Source organism: Gopherus flavomarginatus, chromosome 13 (assembly GCF_025201925.1).
Source record: "Gopherus flavomarginatus isolate rGopFla2 chromosome 13, rGopFla2.mat.asm, whole genome shotgun sequence".
Taxonomy (NCBI): Eukaryota; Metazoa; Chordata; order Testudines; family Testudinidae; genus Gopherus; species Gopherus flavomarginatus.
The window spans coordinates 22,870,852-22,890,956 of record NC_066629.1 but is presented as its reverse complement, the minus strand read 5'-3'; the positions used below and the strand labels follow the sequence as shown (position 1 = coordinate 22,890,956).

The following is a 20,105-nucleotide window of genomic DNA, read 5'->3' as shown; positions in this document are numbered from 1 at the left end:
GGAGCATGAAGTGTGAATAGAGTTAGTCGCCTGGCCGTGAAGTATACCTTGCTGGTGGCTTTCACAACATTGCACGAGCAGTGACGGGCAACCATCCTGCAATGCCAGACCTCGGGGCAGATCACGAGGAAGCAGATTCATGCACGTTCTTGCACGTTGCTTGAGCAAAGCAAACACTTGGAGTAAACAGAGTGCTAATGTGGAGCTTGAACTCAGACAGTGCATCTGTGTGTCCAAGAGATAGAATTCATCTACCCCAAGAAGAGAGTAATTTCAAAACTGGTGTTGGCCCAAAGAAGAGATTCATTCCCATGCAGAGAGAGGCTTTGGAGCTGGGAACGGACACGTGTCTTATGTTGACAAACATTCATGCTGTCAGTGGATGGGAAAAGGAGCTGGCTGACGACAGCAGCTGAGCTGGAGAGAGAAGAGAAATCAAAGAGATCTTTTGTCCCCTTTAAGGTTCCAAAGTAGTTCATCTGCGGTTGATGGGCCTTCTCCATTGGGCAGGACATAGCACCTTCTGCACACCAGCATTTCACACTACCTGATGTCTTTCACCTCTTTGGTGATTTAAAACTACCGAGGATTACAATGCAAACACGTAAATATTACCTTGTACTATAGGGTACAGATATTATAAATGAGATTAATGCATGCAGCAATTTACAAACATTTTATAAAATCTAAATGCATTCTTACACTTCTAATGCCTGTTTTAACAATATTAACACACAGGTATTTGTCAGTGTTCAGGTGAGACCTAGGGACCTTGGCATAAGCTGGCACCTGGTCTCACAGTGTCTATACTGAATTGCTTATCCAGATCTCAGGGCTTGTGGCATTCACAAAGCATGTCCATTTTCACCTCCGTCGGTCTTAGTGATGTCTGTTGTATGAATTCCAGAGCATGCCCACTGTCAGCAATCCCTCTTCTCCACTGGTCTCAGAACTACATGTCTATGGCATGCCTGTTCTCAGCTCCCTTACAGTCACTGTGCTGTCTGCCTGTAATACGGGCCAAGTATACCCTGTCTCAGCTCCCCTCTATCCTAGCACTGTGGACCAGACCCACAAAGGGGTGTTGATGTGTCAATCTCACCATTGCCTTGGCTTCTAGATGCCTAGAAAATCATTCAAACAACAATGGGATTCCCAGTGCCTGAGTTAGGTGCTTGGGCTCTGTCTTGGAGGAAGGGGCAGAGACAGCTACCAAAGAATGGGATACATAAAAACAATAATGACAGGTACAGAACTGCCTAAGCTAGCCACTGGGAGATGGTGAGAAGAGTGGTGGTGCTAAGCCCTGACCCTTTTAAGCAGTTTGAGACCTAGATCCACTTGCGGACTGTAGCCAGGAACCCCTCTTGGAGTAAGGTGACTTAGGTGCATGAACCATTTTGTGTGAGATTGATATGTACTTGCCTAAGACCCCACAAAACAAACATGATCAGAAGGAGAAGGTGGCACAGGCCTTCTGTGTAGCATTTAGTGCAAAGGTTAGGATCCTCATTGGGCTGTGGGGGACCCTGCTCCAAATCCCCCGTGCCCGTGCTAAGAAGAGATTTGGACGAATGGCAAATGCAGGCCTGGTGGGTGGTCCCTGGGCTTTGGATCCTGCAATATGGGGGCTGCTTCCTTCTTGCTGGTGGAAGCTGTTCCACTTTCATTAAATGGTATTTGGGCCTCAACTAGCTACAGTTCCCTCTGTACGCTGGTGGTTAGACTGCATGAGTGGAGTGGGTGTAAATGTGAGTTCAAATCTCTCCTGGTGCATGTGTGCTTGTCTTGCTGGGGTAGCGTAAGGGCTGACTACCTTCTTTCCTTTCAAAGCTGTTTCACTTTAATTAAATGGTATTTGGGCCTTTCTCACCCCCGCTTATCTCCTGTAGGCTGATGGTCATGCTATGTGCCTGTGGTGTTGGGATTGTGGGTTTGAATCTGGTCTGGGGCATGTTCCTTAACCTTTCTGTAGTAAAGAAGGGGTTATCTACCTCCTTCTTGCCTGTTGAAGCTGTTCCACTTTAGTTAAATGTGCTCTGGGCCAGCCTGACAGCAACCCTCACTCTCTAGTCCAGTGGTTAGGATACTTGCCTGGGTTGTAGGAGATCTTGTATCCTGATGGGGGAGGGGGGGAGAGAGAGGGAGGGGGGGTTTACTGTTCAGCAGCAAAAGCCCCTTTAATTAAAAGAGCAAGAGGCCTGTCACAGGGCCTCTTGCTCAGCTAGGAGGGGTCTCCTCTTGCCCACCAGAGGCCCACCTGTCCCACACAGCAGGGAGTTGAACCAGGGTCACCCACAATCCAAGCAACCACCCTAACCCCCACACCACAGGGGGCTTCTGTTGCTCCGGTTAATATATAGTTAAAGTGGAACGCTTGAGCGGTAAGAGGTTGAGGGGCCCACCCCATTTCAGGGTAGGGATTTGAACCCACACTGCTTTACTGCTGGAGCAAGTACCCAAACCACTGGCCTATAATGGGAATCAGGTATAACTGCTCGCCCAATTCTCATGTCAAATTTACTGAATGTGTCCTACTTTCAACAGAAAGGACCGCGGGAGACCCCACAGCCAACTGCCTCCTAGCCAGGCAGTTAGGCCATTGGGTTGAGAGGTATGCAATCACCCTTCAAATCCCATCTCAGCCAGCATAAAGGGGATTTGAACCAGCGCCTGCTGCTTTTGAGACAAAGCCAGCCAAACCCTCAGACCACAGAGGGATTTGCAGTGTTGCAGTGGCCCAGTGACTGTTTAATTATGTCACGACACTGGCCCACCTTCAATAGGCAACACTGAGGGAGCCAGCCCATTGGCATATCTCTCAGCCCAGCACTTAGAGCATTTACTTGCCATGTAAGGGAGCTCAAGATTCAAATCCCGTCTCAGGCAGCATAAAGGGGATTTGAACCCCAACCTCCCACAGGCCAGCCACCAGCCCAAGCCACTAGACCACACTGGGCTGCTGGCCAAGCCTGTCGCCCAATGAATATGTAATGAAAGTGGAACAACTGAAGCAGAAAAACTGGTTGCTACCACCACACCTCAATGAGAAGCCCTCTTAGCCCAACAGCTGCATGTTCATCTCAGAGAGAGGAGATGGCAGTTCCAGTCCCTTCACAGCAAGCTAAGAAAAGAGTTGAACCCTCATCATCCGCAGGCTGGGGAAGTACACAAGCCACTGGACTACAGATGGATTTGGGCTAGGGCTCTGGCCAGTTACTGCTGAATGAAAGTGGCACAGCCTCAACACACTACTACAAGCAAGCCTCCTCAGGCTGTCCTATCCTTCAGGATCGGGGCTCACGCTTGAGAGACTGCAGAGCCCTCTTCAACTCTCCGCTCATCAGGTGGGGAGAAGGAAATTGTCCCAGCGTCTTCCCCTCCCAACCCCTGCTTGCCGGCCACGGCCCGGAGTCCCCCAGGTAACACAAGTGCCTAACCCGCTTAGTGTGAGCTGGTTAGGGACCCGCCCAATGCCCCGCAAGACAGCCCAGGGGGAACAAGGGAGAGGCCTCTCGTGTCACTTTTAACCTAGTGGTTAGGGGCCTCGCCTGGGACGGGGGTTGGGGGCTGCTTCAGGTTCAGCTGGGAAAAGAGACTGGGACAATGAAGAGACAGTTAAGGCCGGCTCCGACAGAGGTCCAGCCACTCATGTCTTGGGTGTAGAACATGACTCAGGCCATGTTGTTCACCCCTTCATGCAACGCAAGAACCAGGGGTCACCCGCTGGAATTAGTAGGCAACGGGTTTAACCCAAACCAAAGGCAGTATAGGCGAGTCTCATCTTACGTGCATTTAACATGCGCAAATTCAGCTTCGCGCGGTCGGCAAAAACCAAAAAAAAATAAAAAAAAGAGACTAATAGCAATTGAAATACTGTAGCTGTAGTGCGGGGGATTCCGCCTGCCATTACACTCAATGTAATTTTGACTCTACGCGCTTGTCGCTTTACGCGCCGCTGACAGCAGAACGTAACCCCAGCGTAAGATGAGACTCGTCTGTACTGTACTTTGCCCTGCAACGCACAGTCAGCGTGCGGAACTCGTCGCCAATTGATGTGGGGCTGGCCCAAACCGGAAGTGGGTTCGAAAAAAGAATGAGAAAGTGCGGGGTGAATGGGTCCATCCGTGGCCGTTAGACGACAGGGTCAGGGATGCGGCCCCGCGCTCGGGGCGTCCTCAGCCTGCTGCCTGCCAGCTGCTGGGAGGGGCCGATGGGCCGGACTGCTTGATAATTGGCCTCTTTGGTTCATTGCCTTTGAAGTGGCTGGCTGTGGGAAGACCGGACGGCGGGCTAGCTGGGCCACTGGTCTGATGCAATCTGCCCGTTCACGTTCTTAACTCTCTCCTCTGCCTGATGAGTGCAAGGGATTTGCAAAGGGCTCACCTACTGCCCGGGTGAGTGCCCTAATCAGTGGGTCCTGGGCTACAGCGACAGGCATGCCCTCAGCTAAGGCTGTTACACTTTAATGCCAGGTTCCTGGCCCCAGTTAAAGGTTGTGGCTCCCTCTCTGTTCCCATGATTAGGCCTCACAGAGGGACTATAAGGATGGCTCGTTCAAATCCCCTTTCGGTCTGCCTGGAAGGTTGGTTGGTTGGTTGGGGGGGGTTCGAAGAAGGGTCTTCTACAGCCTGTCTATGCTCTGTGATTCCACAGCTCTAGCGATGGGGGTCTTGTGAGCCTTTTGTCTTGCCTGTGATGCTGTTCAACTTTAATGAAATATTATTTGGGTGAAGCATTTCAGTGCCTTCCTCTGCAGTCCAGCAGTTAGGCTGTGGGTTTGCTTTATAAGCGCTGTGGGTTCAAGTCCTGTCTTGGTATGTTACAAAGACCTTTGAAAGCTATCCCAGTGGTTCTGGCTTGCATCTGATTCTGTGGTGGTAAAGACTGTTGGGTTTTTTTGCCCATAGGTGTTCCACGTTAATGAACTATTGTTTCGGCAAAGCAGGGGGCATCATTCCTGCTGTGGTCCAGCAGTTGGGCCCTGGGTATGGGTTGTAGGTGCTGTGGGTTCAATTCCCCAGGCCTGCTGATGCAGAGAAAGGCCTTGAGGTGAGTGTTTAACACTGGCCTAGTATGTCTTTGGGTCTGCAATATGGGGGCTGCTTCCTTCTTGCCAGCGGAAGCTGTTCCACTTTCATTAAATGGTATTTGGGCCTCAACTGACTACAGTTCCTTCTGTAGTCTGATGGTTAGACTGCATGACTGGAGAGGGGGTAAATGTGAGTTCAAATCTCTCCTGGTGCGTGTGTGCTTGTCTTGCTGGGGTAGCGTGAGGGCTGCCTGCCTTCTTTCCTTTCAAAGCTGTTTCACTTTAATTAAATGGTATTTGGGCCTTCCTCACCCACACTTATCCTCTGTAAGCTGGTGGTCATGTTATGTGCCTCAGTTACTGGGACTGTGGGTTTGAATCTGAGCTGGGGTATGTCCCCTGACCTTTCTGTAATAAGGAGAGGGTTACTTGCCTCCTTCTTGCCTGTTGAAGGTGTTCCACTTTAGTTAAATGTGCTCTGGGCCAGCCTGACAGCAACCCTCACTCTCTAGTCCAGTGGTTAGGATACTCGCCTGGGTTGTAGGAGATCCTGGTTCAAATCCCCCAGCTGCTGTTCAGCAGGGGTTTGCACAGGGATTTCCTGCCTCCTAGGCGACCGTCCTTTAGGGTGGGCCATCCTTGTCCGAACTCCCTCTCTTTCTCAAGAGGCCATTGTCTTCTTGGGACGGAGAGGGGATTCGGACAGGGATCGCTCACCAGTGACTCTCCCCAGGAGGTGGCGGCCCCCAGTTCACACCCCTCAAAAGAGCAGGGGAGTGCCCTGGGGTCTGCCACAACCTGGGCGTGTATCCTGATCATGGTGGACAAGAGAGAGAGGGGGTTTTACTGCTCAGCAGCAAAGCCCCTTTAATTAAAAGAGCAAGAGGCCCTGTGACAGGCCTCTTGCTCAGCTAGGATGGGTCTTCTCTCACCCACCAGAGGCCCTCCTGTCCCACACAGCAGGGAGTTGAACCAGGGTCACCCACAATCCAAGCAAGCACCCTAACCCGTGCACCACAGAGGGACTTGAGAGCTTCGCTTGCTCCGGTTAATATATAGTTAAAGTGGAATGCTTGAGCGGTAAGAGATTGAGGCACCCATCCCATTTCAGGGCAGGGATTTGAACCTGCACTGCTTTACTGGGGGTGGGGGGGGGTATGTCTCCAAAACGCTGGACTATAGTGGGAAACATATGTCGCTCCTGGCCCAATTCTCATGTCATATTTACTGAATGTGGCCTACCTGCAACAGAAAGGACTGAGGGAGACCCCACAACACCACGGCACTTAGGCCATTGGGTTGAGATCCCATCTCAGCCAACGTAAGGGCAATTTGAATTGGCACCTGCCACTTTCCAAAGAAGGTCAGCCAAACCACCAGGCCACAGAAGGACTCACAGTGCAGTAGTGGCCCAGTGACTGTTTAATTACCTAATGACATTGGCCCACCTTCAATATGGAACACTGGGGGAGCCAGCCCATTGGACTACCTCCTAGACCAGCACTTAGAGCATTGACCTGCCAGGTAAGAGATCAAGCTTTGAATCCCGTCTTGAGTAGCATAAAGAGGAGTGGAACCCCACCCTCCCACAGGCCAGCTACAGCCCCCAACCACTAGACCACACAGGGCTGCTTATTTGCACTTGGGCCCAATGAGTATGTAATGAAACAGCAGCAGCTTCAACAGACAACAGCAAGGGAGCCCTGAAGGCAGAATAGTGCCTAGCCCAGCACTTAGGCCCTTCACTTGCCAGATAAGAGATCAAGGTTTGAATCCTGTCTCAGGCAGCATAAAGGAGATTTGAACCCCAGCCTCCCACACACCAGCCACAATCCCTCAACCACTACACCACCCAGGGCTGTTAGTCAAGGTTGCGACCGAATGAATATGTAATGAAAGTGGACCAACTGTAGCAGAAAAAAATTCAGACACAGCCACCAGGCCCTAATGAGAACCCCTCTTAGCCCAGCAGCAGCATGTTCACCTTGGAGAAAGGAGATGGCTGTTCCAGTCCTTTTTCAGCAAACTGAGGAAAGAGTTGAACCTGCATCATCCACATGCTGGGTAAGTACCCAAGCCACTGGACTACAGATGGATTTGGGCTAGAGCTCTGGCCAGTTACTGCTGAATGAAAGTGGCACAGCCTCAACACACTACTACGAGCAAGCCTCCTCAGGCTGTCCTATCCTTCAGGATCGGGACTCACGCTTGAGAGACTGCAGAGCCCTCTTCAACTCTCTGCTCATCAGGCAGGGAGTAGGAAATTGTCCCAGCGTCTTCCCCTCCCAACCTCTGCTTGCTGGCCACGGCCCAGAGTCCCTCAGGTGACGCAGGTGCCTAACCTGTTTAGTGTGAGCTGGTTAGGGACCCGCCCCACGCCCCGGAAGACAGCCAAGGAGGCAGAGGCCTCTCCTGTCACTTTTAACCTAGTGGTTAGGGGCCTCGCCTGGGATGGGGGTCGGGGGCTGCCTCAGGTTCAGCTGGGAAAAGAGACAGTTAAGGCTGGATCTGATAGTGGTCTAGACAATCATGACATGGGTGTAGAACGTGACTCAGGATGTGTTATTCACCCCTTCACGCAACGCAAGAACCAGGGGTCACCCGCTGGAATTAGTAGGCAGCGGGTTTAACCCAAACCAAAGGCAGGATAGGCAAGGCTCATCTTACGATAATTAAACATGCACGACTACAGCTTTGCACGGTCGGCAAAAACCAAAAAAAAAAAAAAAAAAAAAAAAAAAAAGAGAGACCAAGAACAACTGAAATACTGTAGTTGTAGTGTGGGGGATTCCGCCTGCCATTACGCTCAATGTAATTTTGACTCTACGCGATTGTTGCTTTACGCGCTGCTGACAGCGGACCGTAACCCCGGCGTAAGACGAGTCTCGCCTGTACTTCGTCCCACAACGCACAGTCAGCGTGTGGAACTCGTCGCCAATTGATGTGGGGCCGTCCCAAACCGGAAGTGGGTTCGAAAAAAGAACGAGAAAGTGCGGGGTGAATGGGTCCATCCACGGCCGTTAGCCGAGACGGTCAGGGATGCGGCCCCGCGCTCGGGGCGTCCTTAGCCTGCTGCCTGCCAGCTGCTGGGAGGGGCCGACGGGCCGGATCGCTTGATAATTGGCCTCTTCGGTTCATTGCCTTTGAAGTGGACGGCGTCGGCTGCTGTGGGAAGACAGGACGGTGGGCGAGCTGGGCCACTGGTCTGATGCAATCTGCCCGTTCACGTTCTTAACTCTCCCCTCTGCCTGATGAGCGCAAGGGATTTGCAAAGCGCTCAGCTACCTCCCGGGTGAGTGCCCTAATCAGTGGGTCCTGGGCTACAGCGACGGGCATGCCCTCAGCTAAGGCTGTTACACTTTAATGCCAGGTTCTTGGTCCCAGTTAAAGGCTGTGGCTCCCTCTTTGTTCCCATGATTAGGCCTCACAGAGGGACTATAAGGATGGCTCTTTCAAATCCCCTTTCGGGCTGCTGGAAGGTAGGTTGGTTGGTTGGGGGAGTTTGAAGAGGGCTCTTCTACAGCCTGTCTATGCTCTGTGATTCCACAGCTCTAGCGATGGGGGTCTTGTGAGCCTTTCCTCTTGCCTGTGATGCTGTTCAACTTTAATGAAATATTATTTGGGTGAAACAAAGCAGCACCTTCCTGCATAGTCCAGGGCATAGGCTACAGGGCTGGTTTGCGGCCGCTGTGGGTTCAAATCATCCCGTTGCAAGGGCATCTGAAAAAAGATCACCTGTAGTGCTGGGGTAGATGAGTTTTTTGCCTGTAGAAGGTGTTCTACATGAATTAACTATTGTTGGGGGAAGGCCCTATCACTCATTCCTTCCCTAGCCCAATGGTTGGGCCATATATGTAGAAAGTGGGTGCTGTGGGTTCAAATCCCGTTGCTGATGCTTAAAAAGGTCTTGAGATCAGTCTCTAAGGCAGGCCTGGTGTGCGTTCTCTGCTTTTTCGCATACTGCCGGGGGCAGCTACCCTCTTGCCTGTGGAAGCTGCTCCACTTTAATTAAAGGGTTGCTCGAGAAGCTGGGCTACAGCTCCCTCTGTAGCCTGGTGCTTAGACTGAATGCCTGGGCCTGGGAGAGTTGAGTTCAAATTTCTCTGTGTGTGTTCTCCTTCCAGGGGTAGCATTGGCGTTGCCTGCTTTCTTGCCTTTCAAAGCTGTTTCACTTTAATTAAATGGTATTTGGGCCTCCCACTCTCCCAGTACCCTCTGTAGGCTGATGGTCACGCTATGTACCTGGAGTGCTGGAAATGGGGGTTTGAATCTCGCCTAGTGTGCGTCCGCTGATCTTGCTGTGATAGTGAGGGGGTTGTCTGCCTCCTTCTTGCCTCTTGAAGCTGTTCCACTTTAGTTAAATGTGCTCTGGGCCAGCCCCCCAGCAACTCTCGCTCTCTAGTCCAGTGGTTAGGATACTCGCCCGGGTTGTAGGAGATCCTAGTTCAAATCCCCCAGCTGCCTGTTCAGCAGGGGTTTGCACAGGGATTTCCTGCCTCCTAGGCGACCGTCCTTTACGGTGGGCCATCCTTGTCTGAATCCCCTCTCTTTCTCAAGAGGCCATTGTCTTCTTGGGACGGAGAGGGGATTCAGACAGGGATCGCTCACCAGTGACTCTCCCCAGGAGGTGGCAGCCCCCAGTTCACACCCCTCAAAAGAGCAGGGGAGTGCCCTGGGGTCTGCCACAACCTGGGCGTGTATCCTGATCATGGTGGACAAGAGAGAGAGGGGGTTTTACTGCTCAGCAGCAAAAGCCCCTTTAATTAAAAGAGCAAGAGGCCCTGTGACAGGCCTCTTGCTCAGCTAGGACAGGTCATTTCTCACTCACCAGAGGTCCTCCTGTCCCACAGAGGAGGGAGTTGAACCAGGGTCACCCACAATCCAAGCGAGCACCCTAACCCCCACACCATAGAGGGACTTGAAAGCTTACCTTGCTCCGGTTAATATATAGTTAAAGTGGGACGCTTGAGCGGTAAGAGATTAAGTTGCCATTCCATCTCACAGAACAGCTTTGAACCAGGGTCACCCACAATGCAAGTGAGCACCCTAACCCCTGTACCACAGAGGGACTTAAAACTTTCTTTTACTCCGGTTAATATATAATTAAAGTGAAATGCTTATGAGGCAAAAGATCAAGGAGCCATCCCCTCCCAACAAACAGAAAGGGGGGGTTTGAACGAGCTACTCACCCAGTTGGAGACAAGGAGCTACACCACAGGACTACCCCGGGAGCCACAGGGCCACATTCTCACATAATGGTTACTGAAAGTGGCCTACCTTCCACAGAAAAGGGAGGGAGACACCCCCACCCCCCACTAATTCCTAGCCAGGCACTCAGACCATTCAGTTGAGATATACGTCATTTAATTTTTTCAGAGGCGGGAGCTGGTGTCTCACTGGTATCTTCACTGTGCTGTAGTACAAGCAAGCAGCCCTTGGTAATGTGGGCAAGGGGTTGTTTGCTAAGAGGAACAAAACAAGTGAGAAACTGCCACCAACAGTAGCCTCCTTCAGGCAGCACCTGAAACTTGCAAATTATCAGCTCCCATGGAATCATGAAACAAGTTCAGTATCTTCAAGTGTCCCCGTTACCTCTGGATGGGTGACAGACAGCACGGGACAGCTCATCCCTACCATGGTGGTGCTGCTGCCTGCTCCACAAGCCACCTTTCCCTTTGCATAGTGTAGCTGTGAGAGCGCCTGTGGAATGAGAAGATGTGATCACCGCAGAGATTTCCTGTGCTCCCATGCATGCAGCTGTGACAGGGACGAGTGTAGCAGCAGATTATCTAACAGGGCAGAGACTGCAGGGAGCAGAAATGTTTCAACTATCTGCCTACTATTGAGACTATGTGAGTAAATATAGCTCAAAGGGGTGCTGCATTAGCCATTCGTTAGAGGTACAGGTTACATTGAAAGCACGTGAATACATTTTGTTATTCACACAATATAGTCAGACAAGACATTCCACAGCCCTTCTGCTAAGAGTCATTACGATTCTATAAGGTATTCACATGGATTGTCATTGTATTCAGAGATAGTAAGAAGATAACTATAGTTGTACCTGTGTGCTTTAGATGTATGTCTCCAGTTAAGCAGACACCATCAGAAATGTGTGTTTTATATTGAGGGATTAGAGGTGTTGTTATCTGTGTAATTTATAAAACTAACATACAGAAAAAGGTTTCCCCAGTCAGTTCATTCTACAAAAAATGACAAATATTTTGATGTATTACTTGGTACGAACGCATACTGTCACGTGACTACAGCCTTTTGCTTTAACCTCAGGCAAACAAGAACAGGGAAATGTGTAAAATATATCATCTGGGACTAAATATGTCCCAAACGTTCCAAAACAGCGTTATTTGAGCGCATAGAAGTTTTCTGACAATTTTGAACAAAATTAGCCAGTTTCTTCGCGTTATGGCTGTTTCTGTGATTTTTCCACATTGGATGCCTAGGAACCTTTAAACATCAATACCACTTCCAGCATCTACGAACATCCTGCTGATGACCACCAGATATGTGACTAACGTGGTAGCAACCAATTTTTTCTAGTTGATGTGTTTACCCCTTAGTGTCTCCAAATGGGTCTGGGAAGGTAGACTAGTGATGGTGTGGCAAAGGGGTCACGGAGGGCAGGGACTGGCAGGAGACGTGAGAAGAAAAGAGTCAACTGACTCTCGCATCCTAGGGAGAGTTTTGCAGGAAAATCTTCTTGACACGAAGCCGGAGGGCCAAGAGGCTGGGACCCCGTTTAGACAGGGTCACTCGCTGACGGGGAGCTGCACTGAAAGGCCAAGCTGTAGGTCCTGGCTCAACCCACAATCTGCCAAAGGGACGGGCCAGGTGGAGCCCTGGGATCTCCCAGTCCTGGCTGCAGGCACCTGGCTCTCCTTACCTGCCATCAGTGCGGTGTGCATACGGCTGTTGCTGTTGAGGTCCCGCACGTACTGGTTCTGCAAGCAGTAGTCCCGGAGCTCCTTTGTGTTGCTCAGACACTGCAGGATCGAGTTCATGAAACACTGTGGGGGAGGCAGAAGAGAGACCATGGCAACAGGAGACAGGACAATTCCAACTGTGGGGGAGATCCCTGGGAAAGGGGCACCGGTGCCGGGGTGCTGGGAAAGCCCACCTCAACCTGGTGTTTCAGCCACATCACTGGAGGGCACTGGAGAGAAGGATCATCTGATCTGATCTGTGTCTCTAGAGTAGGGGCTCTCAGGCTTCTACAGATGGGGGAGAATGCCCATTAGAACAGAAACAACTGGGGATCCCGCCTCAAAGAGGGGGGTTGTAACTCTGCCAGACCTGTCTGCAGCCCCCAGGTTGTCTGTGCCATGCAAACCGGGGAGTTTGGGGGGAGTTTGTTGGAGAGAGAAAGAATAAAATCAGCATGGTCTGGGAATGCCGCGTAGCTTATACCAACACTGCCCCTGGCTCCTCCCCGTCACCTGCGTCCAGACAGAGACTCAGACCCAGGACGCTTCTACCTAGGTCCTGGTGTGGATTTGAAAAGACTGTGGCCTGCATTTCCCAGTCATAGAAAGCCACGGGGGACCATCCTGCATGAGAGCTGTCCCTTGGTAAAATCTCTCAGGAAGCAGGTGGGAGAGCTACTGGAGGAGGTGGCTAGGCTGAGGAGCATTGGTGAAACAGGAAGAATTCACTGAAAACATGCACATAGAGACCCCGGCAGGCAGAGGAAGCAATCCAGCTGCAGAGGACTGCAATAGCACCACTGAAGGAGGAGGAAACAGCTCCTGAATTGTGGGGAAGTTGGCTGTTGGCTAGTTCTGGCAGTGTTCCATCCCTGCTCCCAACCCACAGTCCATAGAGATAAAAAACCAGTATGATGCCCTGGTAAGGAGGGTTGAGGAATCTCCCCCAAAGGTGGTGGAGGAAGAGAAGCCATGACCGCAAGCAGATCAGCAGTGATCACAGGGCTCTGGCAGTGAGGGTGAAGGAGTTGGGGGTGCAGGTGGTGTTCTCATCAATCCTTCCAGTCAAGGGTAGGGACTCAGGCAGAGATAGACATGTCCTGGAGGTGAACACATGGCTGCACAATCATAGTGTCATCAGGAAGGCTTCGGCTTCAACTTCTTCCACCATAGGATGATGCTTGTAGTGGGGCAGTCACCCTGCTCCCGTTTAGAAGGGGTTAAAAGCCAGCCACTGGGGAGGGCTGAGAATCAATAAGAAAAGGCTGAGAGGCAGCCAATCAGGGCCAGGCTGTGCCCTATAAAAGAGCTGCAGGGCTTGACAACAGTCAGTCCCTCTCTAGCTTTGGAGAGAGGTGGACTTAGCTGCCTGAAGGAGCAAAGGATACCTTGGACAAAGCAGAGCCGGTGAAGGGGCAGGCTGAGCTGGGGAGCTCAGGCTTGGTAACCTACCAGGATGAGGCCTAACAGAAAGGCCTAGGGAGGAACTGCGGCTGCAGGTCCAATCTCCTTGCCAATGATGAGTGGCCATCACAGACTGCAGTTTGTCCCTGATGAGAGGGGGCTAGCTGATGACTGGCAGTAGACATGGAGGCAAGGTGGGTATTGGGGTTCCCCTCGGAAGGGAGATCCAGAGAGTGGGGGCACTGCTGTGAGCAGCACCCCAAGGGAAATGGGCACTAGGGTCCAGGAGGGACACTGGCCAGCAGGAGATGCTCTCAGGGCAGGGAGCTGGGGTGAAGGGGGTGTGCAGTAGGGGGTTGGGGTGCAGGCAGGGGGCTCAAGGGGTTGAGGTGTGGGATGCAGGAGGGTTTTGGGCTCTGGGGTGGCAGCAGCACTCAGTGAGGCTAAGGCAAGCTCCCTGACCCTGTGCTGCTCCAGGAAGCAGCTGGCACCATGTCCCTGGGGGGGAAATGGGAAGAGAATTAGAAGACTGTGTGCTGCCTTTGACTGTGGGTATGTTTTCCAAAGCTCCCATTGCTGAGGTTTCCTGTTCCTGGCCAATGGGAGCTTCTGGGGAGGTACCCACAGGCAAGGGCAGCACACAGTGCTCTCTGTCCCTGCTTCCCCAGGGGCTGCAGGGATGTGGTGTGGACTGCTTCTAGGAGCGGCACAGGGTGGCTGTAGAACTGATGAATGAAATTGTTCTTAATTGTTAACTTTATCAATATCACTTCTGTTCACTGTTTGCCATTTACTAAATTTGTCTATATTGAAACTTCTGTTCACCATATTGTAGTTCAAACCCCAATTTAAAACGCTCACTCTGTTTTGTGAAAGCTTCCTCCAACCTTCATTTCTGTATTTCCTGCTGTAATCTTACTAGGGTATGGCTACATTTGGAATTTCAAAGCGCTGCTGCAGGAGCGCTGCCGCGGCAGCGCTTTGAAGTGTGAGGTGTAGCCAGAGCGGCAGCGCTGGGAGAGAGCTCTCCCAGCGCTGCATGTAAACCACATCCCTTAAGGATGTAGCGTGCAGCACTGGGAGCCGCTCTCCCAGTGCTGCTGCCCTGATTACACTGATGCTTTACAGCACTGTATCTTGCAGCGCTCAGGGGGGTGTTTTTTCACACCCCAGTTGCAGCACTGTAAAGTGTGAGTGTAGCCAAGGCCTTAGTTTAGCTGTGTGACTGAGGTATGTATAGATGATGGAATCAACCTCCAGCCCCAGCCTGTCCTGATGAAATAGAGGTCAAACACCACCAGGTGAAGATGCAGACAAAAGCCCTAACAAAGTAAGAAGAGTCCACCCTAAAAGAAAAGGTACAATGGAAGAGAGATGAAAGCCAGGTCTGAGGCTGCAAGTCACCCCTGCAATTAACGGATAATCAATCACCAATCCCAGAGGCAGCCTGACACAGCAAGACCTATAGACACTGGATTCAAACTAAAGCCTACAAAAAAGGATGGGTGAGATGGAAGACTTTGGAGGGTAACATTCTTCTGCCAACATGGAAGGGCATCCGTGCAGGCCCAACAGAGACCCAGCTTGTCCTTGTGCCCAGCCTTCCAGGCCACTTAGCTGCCACAAGCTATGAATCCAAACGGCAAAATCAAGCCACAAACTCAAGCTATATCCAGGACTAGTAACTATGCAGCAGCTGCAGAACATCTGATGGATGTGTGGGGGTGTATTTAGGTTTTAAAATAAGTCGTTCTAATGTTGCATCTTTGTCTTGCCCCTAAAAAGATCCTGTGTAGCCTTGTCTGCACAACATTATTGGTCAAGAATGCAAAGGGGAGCAAGCATAGAATCCAGTTATGGAAATTGGTGTGCACACTGCCAGCTTTAATAAGCCTGGCACTACAGGAAAAATTGTCAACTTTCAGTTAATTAACCACAAATTCTGAAGCAAATAGGAGTTTAGGTTTAAATCTCATTCAAATAGTAAAATACTATGCATTGAGACCTTTATGATTAAAAGGTATAGACACCCTTGGTCATAGCAGGGCTGAGAAAAAGAAGAGGTTGAGCATTCCTCTCTCCACCCTGGACTGCAGGGGGGAAATAATTGGAGGTGGGTATACTCCCAGTTGTAGTAAGGGGCAACAGGAGGAGGACTTAGATCCTCAATCCAAACTGAAAAATCCTAGGTGCATACACCTCAGCTGTAGCAAGACAGAGCTAACGAGGAGAACTTAGTGTTTGTTGCTCTGATCCTGGGAAGGATTTTTATAATTGGTGTATGAACCCTCAGTGGTAATAGGCCAAGTGATACAGAGGGAGGCTTAGTGTGTCTCCTTCTGGCCCAGAGAGGGTTTTGCTCTTCCAGGAGTTAAAAAGGTAAAATACAACTTCTGAAAGAAAATTCCTTTTAGGAATTAGGGGTTATAGTGTTTGATATTTAACAACTTGGTTTTGTTGTGGTTAGTTGGTTGCTCACAACTGGTGTGTGTGGGGAGGTGGTGGGCAAAATGTTTAAAAAACCACTGTCTAAAGATCTTTTAAAAAACCCAAGCCAACAAATCAACTAGTTACTTGGTAATAAACCCTCAACTCCAATGAAAAAGGAAGCAGCGTAGTTTGGCTTCTGTGGAAAACGTGTAATAAAGTATTCCTTCAATTGGCTAAAAGGGGGAAAAACTGCACCAAGATTTACAAGCCTCTGCCCCCAGGGAGAAAAATGTACGTAGTACCAAACTCAGTTAGATGCCATTAAGGTTGGGTACACAGTTAAAACAGCACTCAAATCTTACAGCAGCAGTAACTTCAGAAGAATAAACATTTAAGACTCCAGAAAGGGCAGACTTTTGGGACCTCTCCAGAGATTGGCAAGGGGGATATTTGGGTAGATTACTCCTCCCAGGGCCAAAATGCCATTGCAACAGTGCCTGCTTCTACCTCAGACCTCCAGGCCATGGCAAAGTGGCTGGCGATTTTAAAATGAAGAAAAATTAAACTAACAAAGAAATGCACTACTTAGCATTTGTGCAGCCCCAAGTACCGAACACACTGTGGCAGAGACAGACCCTGCTCAGACATGTGGGAGCCCTGTGCTAATTTGTTTCTAAGCTTTTATCTTTCAGGCTCTAAACCAGAACATCAGAAATGCCATGGTTGTAATGTCACAACGAAGTCTGTTGCATGTTCTGTGTCTGTCTCTAGTGGTGTCATGTGCTAGCATTGGGTCCAGAAAAAGAGCAATACTACACTAGAAAGGGCAATCTCTTTGCTTCTCTCTACTTCCCCCATGTCCATCCAACTTACCAATCACCACTTGTGTCCAAAAAAACTTTGGTCCCCAGTGCATCAGGTTTATTTTTTGTTAGGTTCTCTACAAGTCATTTTGTTAACTTTGTTAAAACATTTGTATTGTTACATTTGCTTGTATTAATTCCACACTTTCCTCTACACTCCCTGGTTCTACTTTCCCAAGCCCTAAAGGGTAGTTCTTGGGGGTGGGGCATAACCTGTAAGACCTTGGCACATAATTGTAGGGTCCATCTTTCAGGTCCCCAAAAACTTCTTAACTGTTAAACAGGGAATTCTGCAACATTTTAGCAACTAAATGTTAAGTACAAATCAGCTTAACCTTGCATAACAACTGTGGTCATCCTACAAAATCTTATTTGTTGTGCGTGCTTAAGAAGGTCCTGACCAAACTTGAGGCTTCTTTATTTGTCAATGTACCCAATAACTAATAGGGATGGGTTTTCTTGTATTCCCAATTATAACTATAATTGTTTGCATTTGTGTGTAGGCTATATCTGGCTTTTAGTCAATTGTAATAGTTTTAGTTATATTCACCTGGTTATTGTTTGGTATGTTTGCAACAGATCACCTGTGCCCTACAATGACAACTACTGTAATCATAAATCAAGGGGCAGAGTATTGGTGGAGCAGCCCACCTGGTCAGCAGTTCTAAATATTTCATCCCATCATTGTCCCATTAGTAACTTATGCTGGGTCTGCCTTAAAACAATTACATAAAGGTGTGACCCATTCAATACCCCTAGATTGAAGGGGGAAAATGTAAAACTAATGAATGAAATTGTTTGTTTTTAATAACTTCTGTTCACTGTTTGCCATCCACTACATTTGTCTATATTGTAACTTCCATTCACCATATTGTAATCCAAACCCCACTTTAAAATGCTCACTCCATTTTGTAAAAGCTTCCTCCAACCTTCCTTTTTGCAAATCCTGCTGTAATCTTATTAGTTTAGTTCAGATGTGACTGAGTTATGTATATATGACAGAATCAATATCCAGCCCCAGTCTGTCCTGATGAAATAGAAGTCAAACACCACCAGGTGAAGATGCAGACAAGAGCCCTAACCAAGCAAGAAAAGTCCACCCTGAAAGAAAAGGTACAATAGAAGAGAGATCAAAGCCAGGTCTGAGGCTGAAAGTCACACCTGTAATTGACAGGTGATGAATCACCAAACCCAGAGGCAGCCTGACACAGCAAGACCTATGGACTCTGGATTCAAACTAAAGCCTACAAAAAGGATGGGTGAGATTGAAGACTTTGAAGGGTAACATTCTTCTGCCAACATGGAAGAGCATCGGTGCATGCCCAACAGAGACCCAGATTGTCCTTGTGCCCAGCTTTCCTGGCCAGTTGGCCACCACATGCTATGAACCCAAGCTGCAAAATCAAGCCATGAACTCAAGCTATATCCAGGACTGGTAACTATGCAGCAGCTGCAGAACATCTGATGGGTGTGTATAAGGATTAAAATATTAGTTGATCACAAATCAAATTATCATAATAAATGTGGCATCTTTGTCTTGCCCCCTGAAAAGAACCTGTGTAGTTTTGTCTATACAACATGGCAATCCTGTGCGGTAGATCCAAAACCCTGAGGGGCTGGATCTGGCCCACAGGCTGTAGTTTAACCACACCTGTTCTAAGGAACAGTAGAAAGGGAAAACAGCAGAATAATGACAATTGACTCCAGGAAGGCAGATTTTAGCAAACCCAGAGAATTGGTAGGTAAGATCCCATGGGAAGCAAGTCTAAGGGGGAAGTTTAGCAGAGTTGGCAGTTTTTTAAGAGACATTATTAAGGGCACACATGCAAACTATCCCCAGGTGTAGGGAAGATAGGAAGTAGGGCAAGAGCCTGCCCTGGCTTAAACAAGAGATCTTTTATGACCAGAAACTCAAAGCATCATACAGAAAGTGCAAACAAGGTCACACTATGAAGGCTGAATATAAAAAACACAAGCCTGTAGAGACAAAATTAGAAAACAAAGGCATAAAATGAGTTAATTAGTTAGGGGCCTAGAAGGTAACAAAACATTACAACAGTGGTTTTAGACTGAGATCCAAAGTGATCTGCACTTCCATTCAAATTTTTTTAGGGGTCCTCAGTTGAAACCCACTGCAGTACAAGCACGAGGAAAACCAAGGAAAGGGCAGGCCTATTACTCAGTGAGGAGGGAAGGCAGTAACAGTGTTTTTAAAAAAAAAAAAAGCAGTGGCTGAAGTGTTAAATGCCCTTTTTGTTCCAGTTCTAATCAAAATGGTTAGATTGGCCGCCTAACTTAGTGAACATCAGTGTACATGGAATAGGGTCTGAAGCTAAAATAGGGTATGGACTAGTTAAGAATTACTTAAGGCTTGGCTACACTTGAGAGTTGCAGCGCTGGTGATGGGGTTACAGCACTGCAACTTACTCTGTGTCCACATTGGCAAAGCACAGCCAGCACTGCAACGCCCTGGCTGCAGTGCTGGCTGTACACCTGGTCTGCTTGGGGTGTAATGATTCCACCACTGCTCATCAAGTGTGGTCAGCAAAAGTGCTGTTATTGGCCTCCAGGGTAGTAGGAGGTATCCCAGCATACCTTTTCAGCCACTCTGCTCATTGTTTTGCACTCCACTGCCCTGGGCTCAGGTGACCAGCCCTTTAAATGCCCCCGGAATTTTAAAAATGCCTTTCCTGTTTGCTCAGCCAGGTGTGGAGTGCAATCAATCAATCACTGACCATGCCTCCAAGCCCCAAACGAGCCCCACCATGGAACACTTGCAAGCTGCAGGACTTCATCAATGTTTGGGGTGAAGAATCTGTGCAGTCACAGCTGTGCTCCAGCTGTAAAAATTATGATACCTATGGCCAGATATCAAAGTCCATGCTGGAAAGGGGCCATGAACAGGACACGGTGCAGTGCAGGGTTAAAGTAAAGGAGCTGTGGAGTGCCTACTGCAACGCCCGTGAGGGAAACAGCAGCTCAGGTGCTACCCCTATGACCTGCTGTCTTAACAAAGAGCTGGATGTGATACTTGGGGGTGACCCCACTGCCAATCCGAGGACCATGATGGCCATTTCGGGGGAGGGGGGAGTGTAGAGGAAGCCGAGAGTGAGGCTACTGGGGTGGAGGGGGACACCCCGGAGTCCTAGGAGGCATGCAGCCAGGAGCTCTTCTCAAGCCAGGAGGAGGCTAGCCAGTCACAGCAGCTGGAACTTCTTGGTGAAGAAGCAGCAGAGGAGCCGGTTCCCAGTAAGCCGATTTTATTTTTAGGATGGAACTGTTTTGGGAGAGGAGGGTTGGGGTGATGGCTGCCTGCATGCATGCCTAGATGTGGAACAGCCCATTGATTTGGTCTATCACGTCGCGGTAATCGGCCTCTGTAATCTCTTCAAAAGTTTCAGCCAGAGCATGGGTAATGCACTTGTGCAAGTTTAT

General features: G+C 49.5%; 1 protein-coding gene across 4 annotated transcripts in view; it reads right to left on the bottom strand.

Moving 5' to 3' along the window:
- The window catches only part of USP2 (ubiquitin specific peptidase 2), a 70,017-nt gene that overhangs the window by 10,918 nt on the left and 38,994 nt on the right, over positions 1 to 20,105 (bottom strand). For all 4 annotated transcript variants that reach the window (XM_050922056.1, XM_050922057.1, XM_050922055.1 and 1 more), the window contains one exon: positions 11,934 to 12,057. In XM_050922056.1, the coding sequence (XP_050778013.1) occupies positions 11,934 to 12,057 (124 nt within the window). The remainder of the gene's footprint in view (positions 1 to 11,933; positions 12,058 to 20,105) is intronic.